This window comes from Micropterus salmoides, unplaced genomic scaffold (genome assembly GCF_014851395.1).
Source record: "Micropterus salmoides isolate LMB-PRFRI ecotype aquatic unplaced genomic scaffold, ASM1485139v1 Ms_hic_scaffold_17, whole genome shotgun sequence".
In the NCBI taxonomy this organism is placed as follows: domain Eukaryota; kingdom Metazoa; phylum Chordata; class Actinopteri; order Centrarchiformes; family Centrarchidae; genus Micropterus; species Micropterus salmoides.
Genome location: NW_024040817.1, coordinates 13,430,027 through 13,447,283, shown reverse-complemented (window position 1 = coordinate 13,447,283; position 17,257 = coordinate 13,430,027). Strand labels below are relative to the sequence as shown.

The 17,257-nt window shown below is 41.5% G+C and overlaps 2 protein-coding genes and 1 non-coding gene across 3 annotated transcripts; all 3 read left to right on the top strand.

Moving 5' to 3' along the window:
* The first annotated feature begins 75 nt into the window (after positions 1 to 75).
* nrm (nurim) lies at positions 76 to 4,307 on the top strand. The gene is made up of 4 exons (XM_038725591.1): positions 76 to 259; positions 1,812 to 2,005; positions 2,241 to 2,417; positions 3,348 to 4,307. The coding sequence occupies exons 1-4, from the start codon at positions 109 to 111 to the stop codon at positions 3,663 to 3,665; spliced, it is 840 nt and encodes a 279-aa protein (XP_038581519.1). The 5' UTR covers positions 76 to 108; the 3' UTR covers positions 3,666 to 4,307.
* On the top strand, positions 593 to 665 carry trnak-cuu. The gene has a single exon. It is a non-coding gene; the product is annotated as a tRNA-Lys (tRNA).
* Positions 4,308 to 5,572: 1,265 nt separating the features above from the next.
* On the top strand, positions 5,573 to 15,714 carry ppp1r18 (protein phosphatase 1, regulatory subunit 18). The gene is made up of 2 exons (XM_038725206.1): positions 5,573 to 9,584; positions 12,974 to 15,714. Exons 1-2 carry the CDS (start codon positions 5,607 to 5,609, stop codon positions 13,220 to 13,222), a joined length of 4,227 nt encoding a protein of 1,408 aa, XP_038581134.1. The 5' UTR covers positions 5,573 to 5,606; the 3' UTR covers positions 13,223 to 15,714.
* The last annotated feature ends 1,543 nt before the right edge of the window (positions 15,715 to 17,257 follow it).

Sequence of the window (17,257 nt, the reverse complement as noted above, 5' to 3'; positions counted from 1 at the left end):
TTTCCCCGCAGCAGCGCCACCGTGTGTTAATCCTCGGTACTGCCACAAGCTCCCCTCCCGGAAGGAACCACAGAGCAAGTTGCCTAATGAACATAAACGCTGATTGAAATGGCGTCAGTCACGGTACGTGGCTGGGTTCTCTGCACCGTGTCTCTTCTAAACTCTGTGTTTGTTTTCATATCCGGTGCAGATTTCATTCGGTTTATATCATTTCGGGCCATTTACTATAACATCACCGGAGAGACGACCCTCTGTCAAGGTAAGCGTCCCACTGCTGCTGGCAGGCGACCAGGAGAAGTAACGTTAAGCTAACTTTTAGTAGAGAAGTTATTGGCGAAACCTTGCAAACATGAGATGGCTTTCAGGGCTTGACTCGTAGCTGTTGTGCGCTGAAACAACACCTGCATCGCATAAAGTGTTTTATAAATTAATGAAATTTTTGCTATAGTTTGCTAAAATCCCCATAACTGAAATAGGTGTGGCAAGTTAGCTCCTGTGTATCAGCTACGCATCAGTCTCTGTCATTCACAAGTAACCAGAGGTTATCTAATGAAAAAGTATTAAAATCGACTGTAGGCCTGCAGAGGTCAGTGCCCGGCTAGCTCAGTCGGTAGAGCATGAGACTCTTAATCTCAGGGTCGTGGGTTCGAGCCCCACGTTGGGCGGTAATCTTTTTCTGATTTGCCGGATTTTATTTGCTGTATTTCGCCTGTCAGGTCTGATGTATCTTTATGGCACAGATTAAGTACCGGGACTGGCGTCAAATCAGTAACCGTATATATAACGGTTATTGTCTTGTGTTTATTTCAATATGCGTCTTTTTATACAGCAGATGAGTATTAGCGTGAAGTCAGTGCTGTACACATTTGTTGTAAACTGTTTTCAAAATGGTTTAACTATTTTAATTTCGTTATTATTGTAATGTAATTAAAATAAGATTTCTTTGTATCTTTGTAAGTTTTTTGTTTTAACAATCTATGACAACTTCGCTACCGACGCTTCTCAGTAGGTGGCCCGTTAACTAATACAGTGAGTCTCCGTTAGAGCAGCAGCCTTTTCGTTGGTGGGTTCGAGCCCAACGTATATTTTACTAGATACCAGAATAAAAATAGAAACAGTATAACTTAACTTTCACTTTGTTTCCTTAAATTCAACACAACGGGGATGAGAAGGACGACCTAAGCTTGTAAAGAGGCCCATGGTGTAGTGGAACTCTAGGCAGAGGGTCCTGGGTTATGCAGGCCTATCATATTGCTGTTGCATGTTTAATGCTTGAGTGCTTGCAAACAGTGCTTGTGTGTTCTTAATGCCTTCATAGATAACAGTGTATTATTTAGCCGTGGCTGGTCAGTTGTAGTGTGTTGTAGTTGTAGACAGTAAACTCTTGTGCCTGTTCCACATCACACTTGCAGTTATATTTTTTATTGCAGAATAGAAACAAACCAGTGATTGTTTAATCTCTCTGTGTAATGTATTGATACTAGGTAGGAGTATGCAGCCTATTGTATGTATGTACTCAAATATGTATGTATATTGGTGGATAGTATTATACTATAAATAACTTTAAACTATTGATTGGATTGTGCAGCTTGTTCATATGTATTCATATTTTTGGTTGGCTGAATTGGCTACAGCTTCACTCTACATCTTAGTTTTTATTTAATTGAACTTAAAGATTGAAATAAAGAATCAATCAATGGTAGCTGCTTTGTGAGGTTGTAGTTGTACAATTGTTTATATAATGACAAATCATTTTGTCATTATTAAAGTTAGCTTTTTCCTCTTGTTCACATCATTTGCCCACACCTAAGACTTCATACCATGGTCAGTGGCTCTGCAGGACAGCTTTGTCCTCAACTCTCTGGCTGTGGATCTGGGGCTGCTGGCTCTCTTCATCACGCAGCACAGTCTGCTCGCCTGGTCACCTGTCAAACAGGCCCTCCAGTCAGTGCTGGGGCCCTTGAACAGGACAGCATACTGCTTCACCACTGCACTGGCACTCCAGGTACAGAAACTCAGACTCTGAAAGTGTGTATAATGCTGCTTTTATTGCTATAGTGAAAAGTAATAAGTTACAATTATAATGTAATTAATTACTTGGTCATATTATTGTATTGGATTGCGTCTTCAGGAGTTAAAGTTGAACATGTTTTGGGCTTTATAACACATGTTATGTGTGTGCAGAGTGGTGTGTGTCCTCGCACCACTCTGTATCATTATTCTGTGTCCTCCCCTGTTAGATCTTGATGCACTACTGGCAGCCTGTGACCGGCGCCCCCTGTCTGTGGTCAGTTCGTCATGCACCCTGGAGTATCTGGTTCCCTCTGCTCTGCTTCTCTCTGCACTTCCTTTGCTGGGCAATCATCTGCAGCATCCTCGTGATCTTTGATTACCCAGAACTACTGGGCATCAAGCAGGTAACCTGTGCTTCATTAGTGGGCTGTTCTTAACTCAATAATAATCACAGAACGTTTTATTACTACATTTTAATAAATAAAATTGTAATAATTTTGGGATATTTTTGCCTTTTATGTGACATTAAACAGTTGAAAATTCACAGGAAGTAAAGAAAGAAGTGAACAACATAAAATAAAGACCCAACACTGTATTCAGAAGTTTGACTTTTAATTATTTTCTTAGTTTCTTCAAGGCACTCTTGCTGATCTGCAGTATAATCAGCAGCTTTTTGTCCTCTCAGAACAAATTTGGGATACAAGGGGACACAAAATCTAGGTGAAAATGAGTTAAAATATATTCCTTTTAAAATATCTGACAGATTACGTTTAGTGAAAATTAAGAACAATGAGCCTAAGTTATATTTTGTTAAACTTTCTTTGATCATTGTGTGATGGTTTTCATCTTAATCATCACTGCTTTATTTATAGTTCAGCTTATTACTCTAAGGCAGGACTGTATGATACGTGTACTTTTCTAAGAGATTACTTGCCATAACTGAGGTGCATACAGTATGTGTCACAATAAGTTTCAGTATGTAACATGTAATTCTGAAATGTAATGAAACAAGATTGTTTACTTCATGTGACTGTCAGAATTACACTTCTAACCTCAGATAATTTACACCAGACAAACCTCATAAGGCTCAGATGAAAACATCAAGAGGATCGACATTTCAGTTAATTCAGTACCCAATTAATTCAACAGCAAATCAGCATTAAACATCCTCCCACTTCAGGATTATTATCCTCAATTTGATTTGATGTCACAAAATTAAACTGTGTATAACAGGGGCAGTGCAATCTGCGGCAGTGATTATGAAAACCTGTTACATAAACAGATTTACTCGTTGTTGTTGGCGCTGCTTCTTAAACCTAATTTGTCTCTCTCAGGTGTATTACGAGTGTTTTGGTTTAGGGGACCCCCTGTCTCACAAGTCACCGCTTGCCCAGCGCCTCCTGTCTCACCTCCGCCACCCGGTGTGCCTGGAGCTGGCCGTCGTGCTGTGGCTCCTGCCGGCCTTGTCCCTGGATAGGCTCCTGCTGGCGGGGACTCTGTCGACTTACCTGGCCCTGGCACACTCTCTGGACAAACAGGATTTAGCCTACCTCTGTGTCCAGCTGAAAAGCAAAATGCAGCTCTTCGCCGAGCCACGCCGGGGCAGCGCCGACACCAGCGACCTGGACGATAGCAATCACAAGGAGAAGTGAAGGTCTTCTTACTGCTGTGATGTGAAGCTGACTGCTGTCTTAAAAATAAATATTTTTCCAAAAGTGCCTTCTCAATGAGCTGGGTTATCTGCTGTGTTGAATAAGAACAAACAAACATGCTCTGGCCATTTATTGCTAATGACGAATGGCCACACTTAACAACTTAACAAATTCAACACACTGTTGAATTCTGAGTAAACAAAATGTAACTGTTATATTTATATCTCTATATCACAAGAAAGATTTATCCAAAATTTATGACATATGTAAAATAAAATGCTCCTTTTTTACTTTTTACTACACTGAATGTTTTTTTGTTTTGTTTCATATAGTATATTTTTATAGGCTGTTACATTAATGTGCCAACTACAGATGCACTGTATTTCTCTATACTCTAATTTCAAACTTGTCATTGTCCTTGAGAGACGAATATCACACTAAGATTTCACACAGCAACAAAAATGCAGTTTTGGGTTTTGTTTTTAATTTGCAGCTGTAAAGAAAAACAAGTCTGTTTTCTGAGACTTTGAATGTATTTCGTCAGTTCCTTTGTATTTTTTCGGGGCCACATCAACAGTGATGTGACCAATTGTATTCCACTGGAATCTGAAGAAACAGAATAAAGTTGGTAACAGCTATTTAGCAGAGCAACCTGTATTTTCTTAAATATCACTCATACTCAAACTTTAAAGTATTGGAATCTATGATTTAACATGTATAGGGCAGAATAAAGTCAGATAATTTAAGGCATAAAAGCAAACCTGCAGGTAAATATGTATTTGTTTCCACTAAGATGCCTATTTTCAAGACTAATTTATGTATTAAGATGATCACTTTGTGTATTTTGGCATTGATTTGAGCCTTTTCAGGGGGATTAGAGGATTAGTTTGCTGTTTTATTCACTTGTTCACAGCCATTCCTCTGTTGAGTGGAGCAAGCATTAGTCTTTAGGAAGAACAGTTGCATGTTATGTATGACCTGGCATTAAAAAAAAAATCAGTACGGAAAATACTAAAGTATGCCGTGTGTGTGAGGTTGATCGTGCCTGGTCGGTAAACTCCTGCAGCTCTGTGCTCTGCTCGTCTGACACCACAGCCCGTCCGTTCCACCCCCCTCCTCCACCTCTTTTCCAATTAGCCCTGCGGGACGAAGGGATGAAACGAACAAGGGGATGAAGGGTTGGTGCCCGGGCAGACGGCTGTGCGCTTTAAACGCCTTTTCTTAGGCCCGACAATATGGTGTGTGCCACTAAACACTCCTGAAGGAATTTAATGTAATTATCGGATTACAGGGCTGCCGCTCTGAAGCTGGAAATATTTACTACTATACCGACCACGGAGGAGTTTTTATGCTCTGACTCACAGTCAGGTCGAGGGGTGGTGTGACTGGGTCGCACAACGTTTTTAAACCATCGGATTTGACTGCATGGATTAATCTGTTATCAGTTATTGGCAACGCAGGTTGACCGTCAAGGAGTGGAGCGCATTACGCACAGCCAAGACGCAAAAGTGGAGATGACAACTGCAAAGTCGAAGCAGATACAGTAATATCTTTGCAAAGACTGTTTTTTTGGTGAGTTTCAGTTAACATTTTCATCCTAATTATAAGACTAAAGCAGACGGTAAGAAGACTGTAAAATGTGCATAATGTGGTGTAAGTTAATTTGACTCCGTTGACAACAGATAAACTTGAACTGCAGGCTAGTGTTGACAAATGTTGTCCCACCTTGTGAGTCTACATTGATTTTTTAATCAATTTATTTTTTGATCAATTTGTTTATATAATGCTATTAAACATTGAAAATACCTTTTACTGTATTGTGTCCCAAAAGTTCAATTTTGAACTGATTAAACTTAATTATTTGCTCATTTGCATACCCCTCCCAGAGGCTCTACAGGAGAACGGCAACCATCTTTTCCAAAACCCGGCACTTTTCCTGTTATGTCTGTCTCCTCTCTGCCGGAATGGAAGCAACTCCTGCTGGAGAAAAAGAGGAGAGAGGAGGAGGAGCGAGAGAGGAGAGAAAAGGAGGAGGAGGAGAAATTTGCCAGCATGCCCGCCTGGAAGCGTGGGATCATCCAGCGGAGGAAGGCAAAACAGGACAGTTTTGGTGACAGAGAAAAGGAGAGAGATGCCTGTCTGCTGCAGGTGGATGTCAGATCTCCTTCTGATGGTCTGAGTGACACTGACAGCTTTGTAACGGTCAATCCGGGAAGCGAACTGTCACTTAGTCCAGATTTGGGGCAATGGCTGGATGCAGACCTCAAACAAGTGAGTCAGGTGTCTGTTGAAACTATAGTTCCAGTCCATGAAAACCCATTTATTCGCACGCAGAGTTCGTGGAGGAAGGGCAGAGATGCAGATGTAGGGAATGAGCCAGAAGTTAAGGAGAAAGAAAAATTGAGCCCCAGGGGTCAAGATGGAGAGTCAGGAAGAGAAAGAGATATAGAGCTGAAAATAGAAAGATTCAGAGATTTAAGTGAGGGACGGGAAAAAGAGAGGGGCAAAGACAGGAGTCAAGGAAGAGAAAATAGCAGGGAGGGATGGGAAAAAGATAAAAGCCAATGGAAAGAGTCAGTTAAAGATGCAGGCAGGGAGCGGGAATTCCTCAAAGTAAGAAAAGACGAGGAAGATAAAGAAACAGATCCACCATCTAATACGTTTTCCCCCAACGTCCCTTGTCTTCGGACCATCCGAGCCGACAATATCATCATCATCGAACAGGACAGGAGAAGCAGCGATGAGAGAAGAGGTAGATGGAGGGAAGCGGAGAGGGAGAGGCCTGAGGAGGACCACAAGGGGAAGAGAGGGATGAAGATGGACCTGAGGGAGATCCTGGCCGGGGGAGGGAGCGTCACAGAGATTCGAGCCTCTGAGGTTCTGATCATAAAGCCCCCAGCAAGCCCTGAAGAGAGGAATCCAGTAGGAGGAGAAGGAGGAGGGAAAGGTTCAAGTAGACAGGATGGAGAAATGAAGTGCAGCATGGATGGAAGGAGGGAGAGTATGGGCAGGGAGCTGAGAACAGACATATCCTGGCTAAGAGAAAAAGAGAAAGAGAGACCATGGGGGCAGGCAACAGTTATTAAAGATGACAGGAAGGACAGCTTAGATGATAATGTGTTTGTGGAAAGAGGAGGGAGGGTTAGCCAGCTGCTGAGTAAATTTGGAGAGCACCCCAAGCCTCCATCTCGATCCAAAAGCTCTGATAATTTCCTCCGGCCTGGTAGGAGAAAATACTCAGGCGATGAAGATGACCAGCAGTATGAGGAGAGAAATATGCTGTTAAAAGGTGTGCCAAAACGCTCATTAAGTTTCTCTGACCGCGTCATCTGTGGAAAGGAGAATGGTTTAGATGACAATGGGTATTATGAGATGAAAATTAGAATACATTCAGACAAGGGCATAGCGCCGTGGGTTGACGTAGCAGGGAAGGAAACCACAGCAAAGATCAAACTGGGGTGCTCAAGACTTTTAGATAAAGACAGGTTTGGAAAGCTTAGAGACAGACAGTTAAAAAACGAGGATGGAAAGGGGGGGCCCATGCAGAGTAGCAGTGAGCCAGAAATCTCCATCCTAAACAGAGGTGAAGTAAAGAAAGTTGAGGCTGTTGACACCAGGGCTGCAGAAAAGGCAGCTGATGCACATGGAGACGAGGGGTTCACAGTGGCGTCTGTCAAAAACACAGAGGGAATCTCATTTGCCAGAAGAGTACCGATCAGGCAGGATGGGAAAGCGAGAGCAGAGAGAGAGGTGAAGCGACTGGCAGGTGAGAAAGGTTCAGAAAGGGAGCAGAGAGTAGAAAAAGATTCAGAGGCGGGGGGACGGACTGAGGCGCAAGTTTGTGACAAAAAGGTGTCTGAGTTTCGGAGAGACGAGGGATTCGAAAGCACAATCCCACCTGAAGTTACAACAGCAGAGCTGGCCAGTCCATGTCAGGCTGCTGAGAGTCAGTACAGACATGAATCAGCTTTCACAGAGTGCTCCGATCTACTCTGTGCTGTCACAGATAGGGCCAGTGACCCCCATAGAGGGTCCGAGTGGAGTGATACAGGGCCACAAGGACTTTACCTACCACCCAATGTTTTGTCCCAACAGACAGAGGATCTTATAAGTAAAATAGAAAAAATAGGAGACACAACTGTTTATAGCAATGAGAAAGGAGGAAGGGCTTACAAAGCTGCTTATGAAGTGAACAAAGAGAGCAAGCAGGAGGCGCAAACATACAGTGATGTTGGGTCAGAGAACCTCATTCATGATGTAACCCCCAGATCTCCGAAAAGGATTGCACCAATGGGGATCAATCCAGGTCCCCTCGAGATTCAAATCCCCAGAACTGTGTTTTACGTTGCGGAAGAAATGGTGGAGAGTAAAAAGGCCACAGGTCAAAACAACGAGGGGCAAGACTGGGAAGCAGGTAAAGGTGTTGAGAGGAGGGACAGCTGGAGGATCGGAAAACCCTTGAGCCGCATCGAGTCCCTGCGAGAGAAAATCAGACAAAGAGAGCTGGAGAGGCAGAGACAAAGAGAGGCACAAGATGGAGGTGGAAGTGAAGGTTCAGAGACAAGTGATATTCAGATAGCTGAGGACAGGCGTGATGAGAGGGGAACTGAAATAGACAAAGAGGGAGAAGCTGCAGCTGACATGCGGAAGAGGCTGGTCAACGCAGAGAGGGCACAGGAAGACGCAGCAGCGCAGACATCCGTGACTGCATTTGACGTCACACAGGAAGTCAGCGTGCTAAAAAGCTGCCCTCAACTTCCTGTTTCTGTCCAACATTCACAAGCCGTCAGAGTAGAGGAAGCATCAAGCGAGTTTTACACTGCTGCCGCCGAAGTTATCTCTGACAGCTTCCAGATATCTGAGGATGAAGACGACCTCCTGAAACATGTGGAAGAACAGCTGAGGCGCCACAGGAGCCTACACGAGAACAGAGGTGAAGAAAGGGAGGTGGAGGAGAAGGAGCTCTCAGAGGAGGAGGTAGAGGAATACACATCGCCTCTTGATCCTGTACAATCTCTCTCCCCTTTGCCAGCTCACCCCAACTCCCTCACAGCCATGAGTCGGATCTACAACTTGGGAACTGTTGGCTCGAGGTCGGGCTTGTGTCTGAGGGAGAGGACGGTAGACAGCCCATCAGTGCACCTTGTTAAAGTGAAGCCCCTCATGTCAAACGCACAGCAGAGGGACAACACAGCATTCTCAGGTGATGACATTTCTGGGGTTCAGACAATACAGCAACAGATAGAGCAGTTTCAGCTGAAAGAGCAGGAATCGCTGACATCTTGTACATCGCCAAACACTCCTCTCAAAGACAGAGAGACAAAGGGGCAGCAAAGCCCCAGAGGAGTGTTAAAGCAGCAGGTAAAGGACGATGCCAAGACCCAGGAGAAAGATCAAGAAACGTCAGAATCAAACCCCACAGTGTCTCCTCAGCGTACTTGTTCTCCAACATCTGTGCTCAAACAAACCAACCAAACTATCACCATTACCCCCTCACTTCTCAGGAGCCAATCCCCGGAAAATACTCTGAAACCCTCAGATTGCGCCCCGACCCCAGCCTCCTCCCCATGCTCTCCATCTCCTGCCCAGTCTCCTAGTGTTTCTCCATCTCCCACCCCATCACCTGTGCGCTTCTTAATCAAGAGTGCCTCTGGAGGCCAGGTGAAGAGAGGTGCCACCATCACAATCTCTCCAAAAAAACCTCCTGGGGAAGGAGGAGGAGTGACGGGGTCCACAACGAAGCCCAAGGTAGCAGGGGTGACAGCCACAAAGGCCTCATCGCAGCAGGCCCAGACTGTCTCAGCTGTGGCCGAGCCAGTGAAGAAGAAGTACCCCACAGTGGAGGAGATTGAGGTGATTGGCGGGTATCAGAATCTGGAGAAGTCCTGTCTGGTCAAGAACAGAGGGACCCTGAAAAGGGTGAGTGAACATTGTAGTTGTTTGTTTATAGTGTGTGGTGTTCACTCAAATACATGTAAGCAAAGTAATAAAAAGCGGAGGAGAAATTGTCTTTATCTCACAGCAATTTGGCAAGTCATGTTGCAAAAATGGCAAATTGGAAGATTTTTGATTTCAAAATGCTGTCAGAATGGCGATGAGACTAAGCCAGATATCAGAGGGATTGTCGCTCTACTACTTTCTAAAATTCATCAGAGATGGGCCAGAAGGGCATCACCTTGTGTCACCTGCCTGATGGTCCCTCGTCGTCAAGCAGAATCCCCTTTCACTGGGAGAACATCCCTGTTGATTGAGAAGTGCAATCACAGAGACCGACCTAAGCCGGTTAAAGCCTTAACAAGCACGACATCTTGATTCTTAGCCATAAAATCCTGGAGTGATCTGCTTTGCCATTTGCTTCTGCAGTCTAATTCTTTGCAGACTTCTGACTTTTACCTTACGATAACAGTCTCACCATACATATTTTATCCAAGCACATGTGGACAGAGGCATATTTTTATGTTTTTGTTTGCTAATCTAACTCTGCATCTAAAATGAGGACAACTATAAGTGCAACATAAAATAAAAGTGTTTGATATAGTACCCCTTAGTCTGTTAAAGCTTCTGCGGTAAAAAACAGTTAATGTTGCAGGCTTCACTGGAGACTGACAAGTTGAGTAGGAAACCACAATGACAAGCAGCCAACTCCATCCTCCTGTTATTATTATTATTTTTTTTGCATTTTGAGTGCTTAACTAACATTACGTGCAGCTTTTATGTAATATAGGAGATGAAGACAAACTATCTCAGCAGAGCTGCAATAAATGTCTGTCCTTTATTACACCATCCTTTGGTGATGAATCTATTTTTTTGTGTTTCACGGCACCTGACTGCCTATTCGAAGAATCATATGGTTTTTTTATACGATATTTTTCTATGTAAGGGTTGTTAAATTGCTGGTAATTTCCCCTCAGTCTGAAACTGTGTGTGTTGCAGACTGCTTCCTTGTTCCCTCTCACCAATTCTGCCATTTGTGTTGAGTCAGCCTTCCCCTCTTCTCAGACAAATCTCTCTTTGTATCTTCTTGGCTGTTTCCTAGCAGGGGTTTAGTTTGTTAGACTGGAGTCTTGGCAAGCAGTTTTTGAGTTTCTGGCCCTCCGCTGGCTATGCTGAGCGTTACTGACAGCAGGCCGCCAATTCTTAGTTTGGCGTGGGTGAAATGGAAAGAGAAAGAAGTCAGAAGTGTTACAGAAAAATGTGAGAAAAAGTCGACGGTGGTTTAATGTGCCAACAAAGAGTAGAATTGAGGGAGGGCAAAAACAAATGACAGTTTGACAGTCATACTGAGAGGATTAAAGGCATTAAATGCTTGTTATTCAGCCCAACAGAAACTGTCACGCTGCATGTTTTTGCTCACTTCCTCTTTCAAACTTCTTCACTTCCTCCGAACAAGAGACACAAGGAAGTATCCATGTTTAAATCGCAAAATGCGACTCAGACTGTTTTATTACAGGGCCAACTGTTTCAAAAGACTCGACTATAGTAATCGACACAAGAGTGAACAAGAAACTAGGGTTTGATGCTGTGCTCTGTGGATGAAGTTCTCCAGCTCTCAATCGGCCCATTACTGTGACTTCTAATGAAATACACATTCATCTATAAGCGCAGTCCACCTTAGCTGCAGTGAGTGACCACTTTACGGCGGTGATTCTCTGACCACCTGTCGCTGTCTCGTTGATGTCCTTCAGATGGTTTGACGTCAGGCCTCCTTCCCTCCCCCTTATGACCCATGCCATTCTAAGCAATCCCAAACATGCTTTAGAAAAGACTGAATTGTTGTCTTGAACTATAAAACACATATTGTGGGTCAGTCTGGAATATGAAAACTTTGCAGCCCAAATTTAAAAATCTCTCTGAACACAAACAGAAACTTACTAACCAAGCACTATTGAACCTGTTGAGAAGTGTGGTCAGATATTACTATAAATACTGAATTCCTGCTAATGAAAACTTCCCTCTTTTGCTATCTTATTGTTCTCCAACTCTTTCGGTTTCTGTCTCACCCGGTGCCTCTGCTGTCCTGCTGTGTTAGCCTGGGTTAATCGGGTTCAGGGAGGGAGGATTAGCCTCCTGTGCCTGAGCATGATTCGCCCAGCCTCTCTAATGCAGAGCTATTATCTGCACTCCTCTGCAGACAGCCAGGGTGAAGCAGCGGTAACTCGTATAATGTGTGCAGTGTCCTGTCTGTATGTTTCAGGCTTCATCCAGATCATGTCTACTACTGTACACATCCAGGCCTGCAGCTGCTGTTATCATAACTGTGGATGTGCTGCGCTGACCTTTCAGACTGTTTTCCTGTTGGGAACCTTTAAGTAAACAAACTCCATGCAAATATCCGTCAGTCCAGGCATAGACATGCCAAACACTAACAGGACTCATTCAAACCAACTCAGCTGCTGCATAATAGTTGATCTGTGTGATAAAAGTCTTTCCCTGAATAATCAATAAGTTAGTGCATGAAGTGTTCAATCAGTTGGTGCTCTGCAGAGGGAGTATTTCTGCTGTGTTAAGCCTCATGCTGTCAGTTTCCATTATACTGACAGATTACAAACATCTCTCCCTCCAGTACCTCAAAGTTGTGTTCACATTTGACCAAATGAGCACGTTAGAGGAAATAACAGTTGGTATAGGAAGTATACTGCGCTTTGGCCTACAGATTGTCTTTGCTATTTGCGTGCAATGTTTTGTTTTGATTTTTGAAATAATTTGTTATATAATGAAAGCACAGCGTGTTTGAAACAGACATGCTCTTCTTTAAACTTTTAATTATTTTGTGGAAGATTCTCCCGTCATTTCACTAGAGGATGAATTATTTTCTAATTCCTGATAATCTCTTCAATTGAATTAAAGGTAACTTTAGCAGAAGTATTCAAATCTAGTGTGTAAGTGGCATCGACAATGAGTCAACTTTTTGATTAATGTAGTGTCCGTTTCTTTGTCCGACTTTTGTGCCAGTCTTTCATGCTTGAGTTCAAGTTGCCCCCAGTCTTTAAAAAATGTTTATACCATTTTGCCTTCAGTCAATAGATGACAATGGAGATGCACAAAGCTGCCTCTACTCACTACAGAGCAGAATAGAAACACAAAACATGCAAAACACAGCCCCCCATTTCTGATGAAGAACTTTATTTCCAAACGGTACATGTGAAGGTGTTTATAGAAGTATTTACATGTCTTGGAAGTGGATGTCAGATATCAGTCCTTGTTCAGTATCTTCAGCTGAGCCAATCATTTCTTTAGAGCAATGTATTTAATGCAATGTAATGTATTTGTCCGGAGCAAAGTAATCCTCTCTTTACTCATGTTTACAGGGAAAGGTGTGTTTCGACGAGGACCAGCTGGAGCAGGTCTGTGAGTACCCATCAGAGACCTCCATGCTGGCTTATACCCCTTACCCTCATGATCCGTGGAGACTGCAGGGAGAGGACGTGCAGGAGGATGAGGATGAAGTAGAGGGAGGATCGGTCATATCCAAAAGCATAAAGAACGTGGGGATTACAACGGGTCGGGGTCTAAGAGTGGGTCAGTGTCACCCCCTTCTCAAGAAACATAGTGTGTAAGGAGTGAGATCATGGATTTAGATTGTTTTGCCATTCATGGTGACTTCTGTGGTCTCCTGTGAAACACTCCACAGGTTTGGACTTTAGATGGCAAATTTTAGTTTCTTGTCTGTTTATTTTCACTGTGTTGTCACCACAGAAGAAGGCCAGAGTGCCTGCACTTTCCTTAAATTATCTGTCTGGCATTATTCTATGGCTTATTTTTCATAATATCAACAAAATCCAAGACCAAAATCAACAATCCATTTATCTTTTCTGTAGTATGTCCTGTGAAGTAAATGTCTGGTACAGCTTATTTCACTGTGCTAGAGCATTATTTTGAGTCAATTCCCACATGTTGTAAACACTCACTTCCACAATAAATATCTATTAATTTGATGCAAAAAATAGGCCCCAGCAAATGTTCTTGCTCCTATGTAATTTACTCCTATTCGAGTAACATTAGCTAAAAACTACAGTGCCCAGCAGTTTTACAGAGCCTTTTTAAAAAAAGTAAAACAATCTATTTGTCAACCATTATTAAAGATTTAAATGTTTAGAAACAGTGATTAGGCTTTGGGCTGAGTATCATAGACAGGGTAGGGAAGAACTAACAGTGAGACTTACTAAAGCGGTAGTCACTCACAAAACCTCTCCAAACGGTTTTATTTTCTCTGCACTGTTCATCCCCACTGTTTTAAGAAATTATTTAATTCAGTAGAGTTATAAAAATAATGAACCTCTCTGAGCTTGCAAGCTTGCTAACTAACAGAATGCTAAATGTTTGCAAGCTAAATGTTGCTTAGCAAGTTCATTAGCTTGGTCACTAATTTAACAATAAGTTCATACAGTTTATGTGTTTGTCGCATCGACTCCTTTCTCATAGCTCTTTTGCGGGGGAGTTTACACTCCGACAGAGGAGGTTAAATAAAAATTAATGGTGTAACATGGCTAATTAGTTACTGTAGCGTCCTCCATTTTAGACTCTGCATTCACTCAAAGTCAGGAGAGCAAAATCCAGTGTCAAATGTGGTGGTTATGGTAAATACATTTTACTGAGAAATATTGTCATTTTAAACTATTGTTGGTTTTGGTCTTTTTGTGGGATTTCTTTACAATAAAAAAACCCCTAGAATAACGCCAGACTCGTCCTTTCAATAAACCAACCAATTTCCAGAGTTTTGCAATTGGTAGCAGGTTAGCCGCACGGGCAAGCTCAGCATAATGAAGAAATATAGGCCTAAAGATTAAAAATCTAACACAACTCTGGTTTTAAATGCAGCAATTTAAAACATAGAATTGATGTTATGAGAGAGCAACTGGAATGGTATAGTTGCATTTATGGTCCTCACAAAGCCGTAAATATCACTGTTGGTGAACTCAACGAAGTCAGCTCCAAAAACAAAATGGAATAGAAAATCCTAGCTTCATCTTATTTACCTTCCATCTCCGTCTCTCTGTTAGAAGCCAGTCATCTCGCCAAAATTGCCCATGTGATAAGCTGACCAACATTTTGTTGAACAATATCACATGATTTTGATTATGTTTTGTTTAGTTTAAATTGTTGAAATGAGTGTTGAAGTGAGTGTTTGTAATCGGTGTGGTGTTTTGTTTCATTTAGCGTCAGAATGAATGAATGTTGAGGAAGAAATGTACAGCACAGTTTGATTCATGCAGTTAAACAATAAGAAACAGAATTTTTGTTAACTGGGTAAAATATCTCCTGGTGTTATTTTCAGGGAAGTTTAGGGACAAATGTGAATGTAAGTATGGTACATATTATAAAATACCCTCAGGTGTGCACGGCTGGGTGATGAAGGATCACTTGTCTATGCAATATAATAAAAACAAATAACATTTTATTTTTTAGTTAATATATTTGATAGTTTCTTTTATGTTAATTACTTTCTAAATTTAAGTCAGCACAGAAGAGCAATGTTTATATCATCTGGTTTCATGTGCCTGCTGGATTTGCCCATACAGATGATATGAAGATCAATTTATATAGATACTTGTATATTTATATAAGATATTTATATTTTTCTTGTATGAAGCCTTTTGGAAAAACCTCCTCTCAGTGGGTGTTGTGTTGAACGTTGCAGGAATATGGGTGGCGCAATGTGTGCAGGACAATTTTCAGAAGTTTATGTCTTTTGTGGGGTTTAATTGAGCCTTACTGTTCACAATGACAACTCTGGTAACAGTTCAGTTAATGTGTATGGATGTAAATAAAGGATTTTTTTTGTCATGTATAAGTGGAGAGAGCTGTGTGAGTGAAACTCCCTGAGAGGAAGCAGAGTTGAGAGCACAAACGATTAAATTAACAGATTAGCTTCATCATATTACAGCTGATATTTGACATTTGGCTTTATTACATTTATAATACAATATATACAGAGTTTTTATTGTTTGTGAATTTGTATTTTAATTGGTGAAACAAGAGGCAAACTATTTTTTTTTCTATGAAGAAGCTGGCTTCAAGAGAAAAAATCTAATAAATATCTCTGACAACAGTTTTGTCTCTTCTTTGTTAATAGTACAAGCACAGAAAGTGTCCCTTTTCATGTATTTTCTAGCACCAGGGACCAGGGAACACAGTTGTTCTTGTAAATACATAAATAATATAATTATGGTGAAAATATTCTAATTACAGTATATGTACATTTACTTTCTATTCTTGACCTTTGACAATTTAATCTTACCATATTTTTTCTAAACACATATATTGTTAAATATATTGAAATACATAGTTTAAAAATAGCAGATTACACCTGAGAAATAAAAATATATACATTATAAGTTATATACCTTTTGTAACATATCTTTCCTGCGAAGTTGAACTTTACATCAGTAAATAAAGTGTCCGTTTAAATAAGCTCAATTTGTAGGTAAAAACACAAACTGTACTGACCAGAGATGGCTGGATTTTCAACACCATATAAAAACGATGTAAAAGAACATTTGCATAGCTGCCAACTCTCATGCACTGAGCATGAGCCTACTGACACTTTTCAACAGCTGTCACACCACACATCAACTTTCTCATGCAATGAAGAACAAATGTATAACTGATAATGTAATCAAGTGAACCCGCTCTGTGAGTCGCAGCTGGTTTGTGACAGAGCTTTATCAGAGGTGCTAAAGTTAACATTTGTGTAGATTTGTGGTGTCACTCCCAAACAGTTCTGTGTCTGTCAGAGGTCTGAAGGAGATCCTACCATATCAGCAGAGCAATAATCAGAATCAGAAATACTTTATTGATCTCCAAGGGGAAATTCTTGTGTTACAGTTGCACACTTCAAGTCATTATAGAAATAGAAATAATAAGAGAAAATAGGTAAGTAGAAAATACAAATGTATTTGTTTAATAGGAGTGTGGACATTTGTACAGCATTTTACAGTATATGACAGATATGTAATGAATAAATAGTAATATTAATGAGTAGCCTACTGATAGTGTTAAGGTGGAATGGATTAAAAATCATTAAAAATTGCAGTATTGGGACAGAGTTAACCAGAGTGTTGCACACTAGTTGAGTATTGAGACAGAGAATATTGCACACAGGCAAATGCACAGCAGATTTAGAGGGCAGGTGGACCTAAAAATAATGTGAACTCTCATAATTCAGAATATTCTAATATTTTGTCACATTTTAAATGCACTGGCTTAAAAGTGTGTAGAGATGCAGACAGAAATGTCAGAAATGTTACAATCAGTGCAGTGGAATTGTCACAGAAACCCTGCCCAGGGCCCTGCCCATAAAATACATTGACCTCAGCAATACCAAGTGTCACTCCAACCTAAATTCAAAAGTTGGAAGCCCTGCATTTGTGTTTGAATGGAAACCTGAAATAATTTTTAATTGAAAGTGCATTTCCTGATTATACTCTTAATTAGGTAATATATAATGCAAAGTTGTATACACACGTTATGTTGTTACTTGTTGTCCAGGCTCCTTGTTCCGTTAAAGCTTATCACACAGCCCCATCACGAGGTGTAACAGCGACATCCTGCGGGGAGACGCGGTATTCGTGTCACGTAGCTGTTTACGGAAC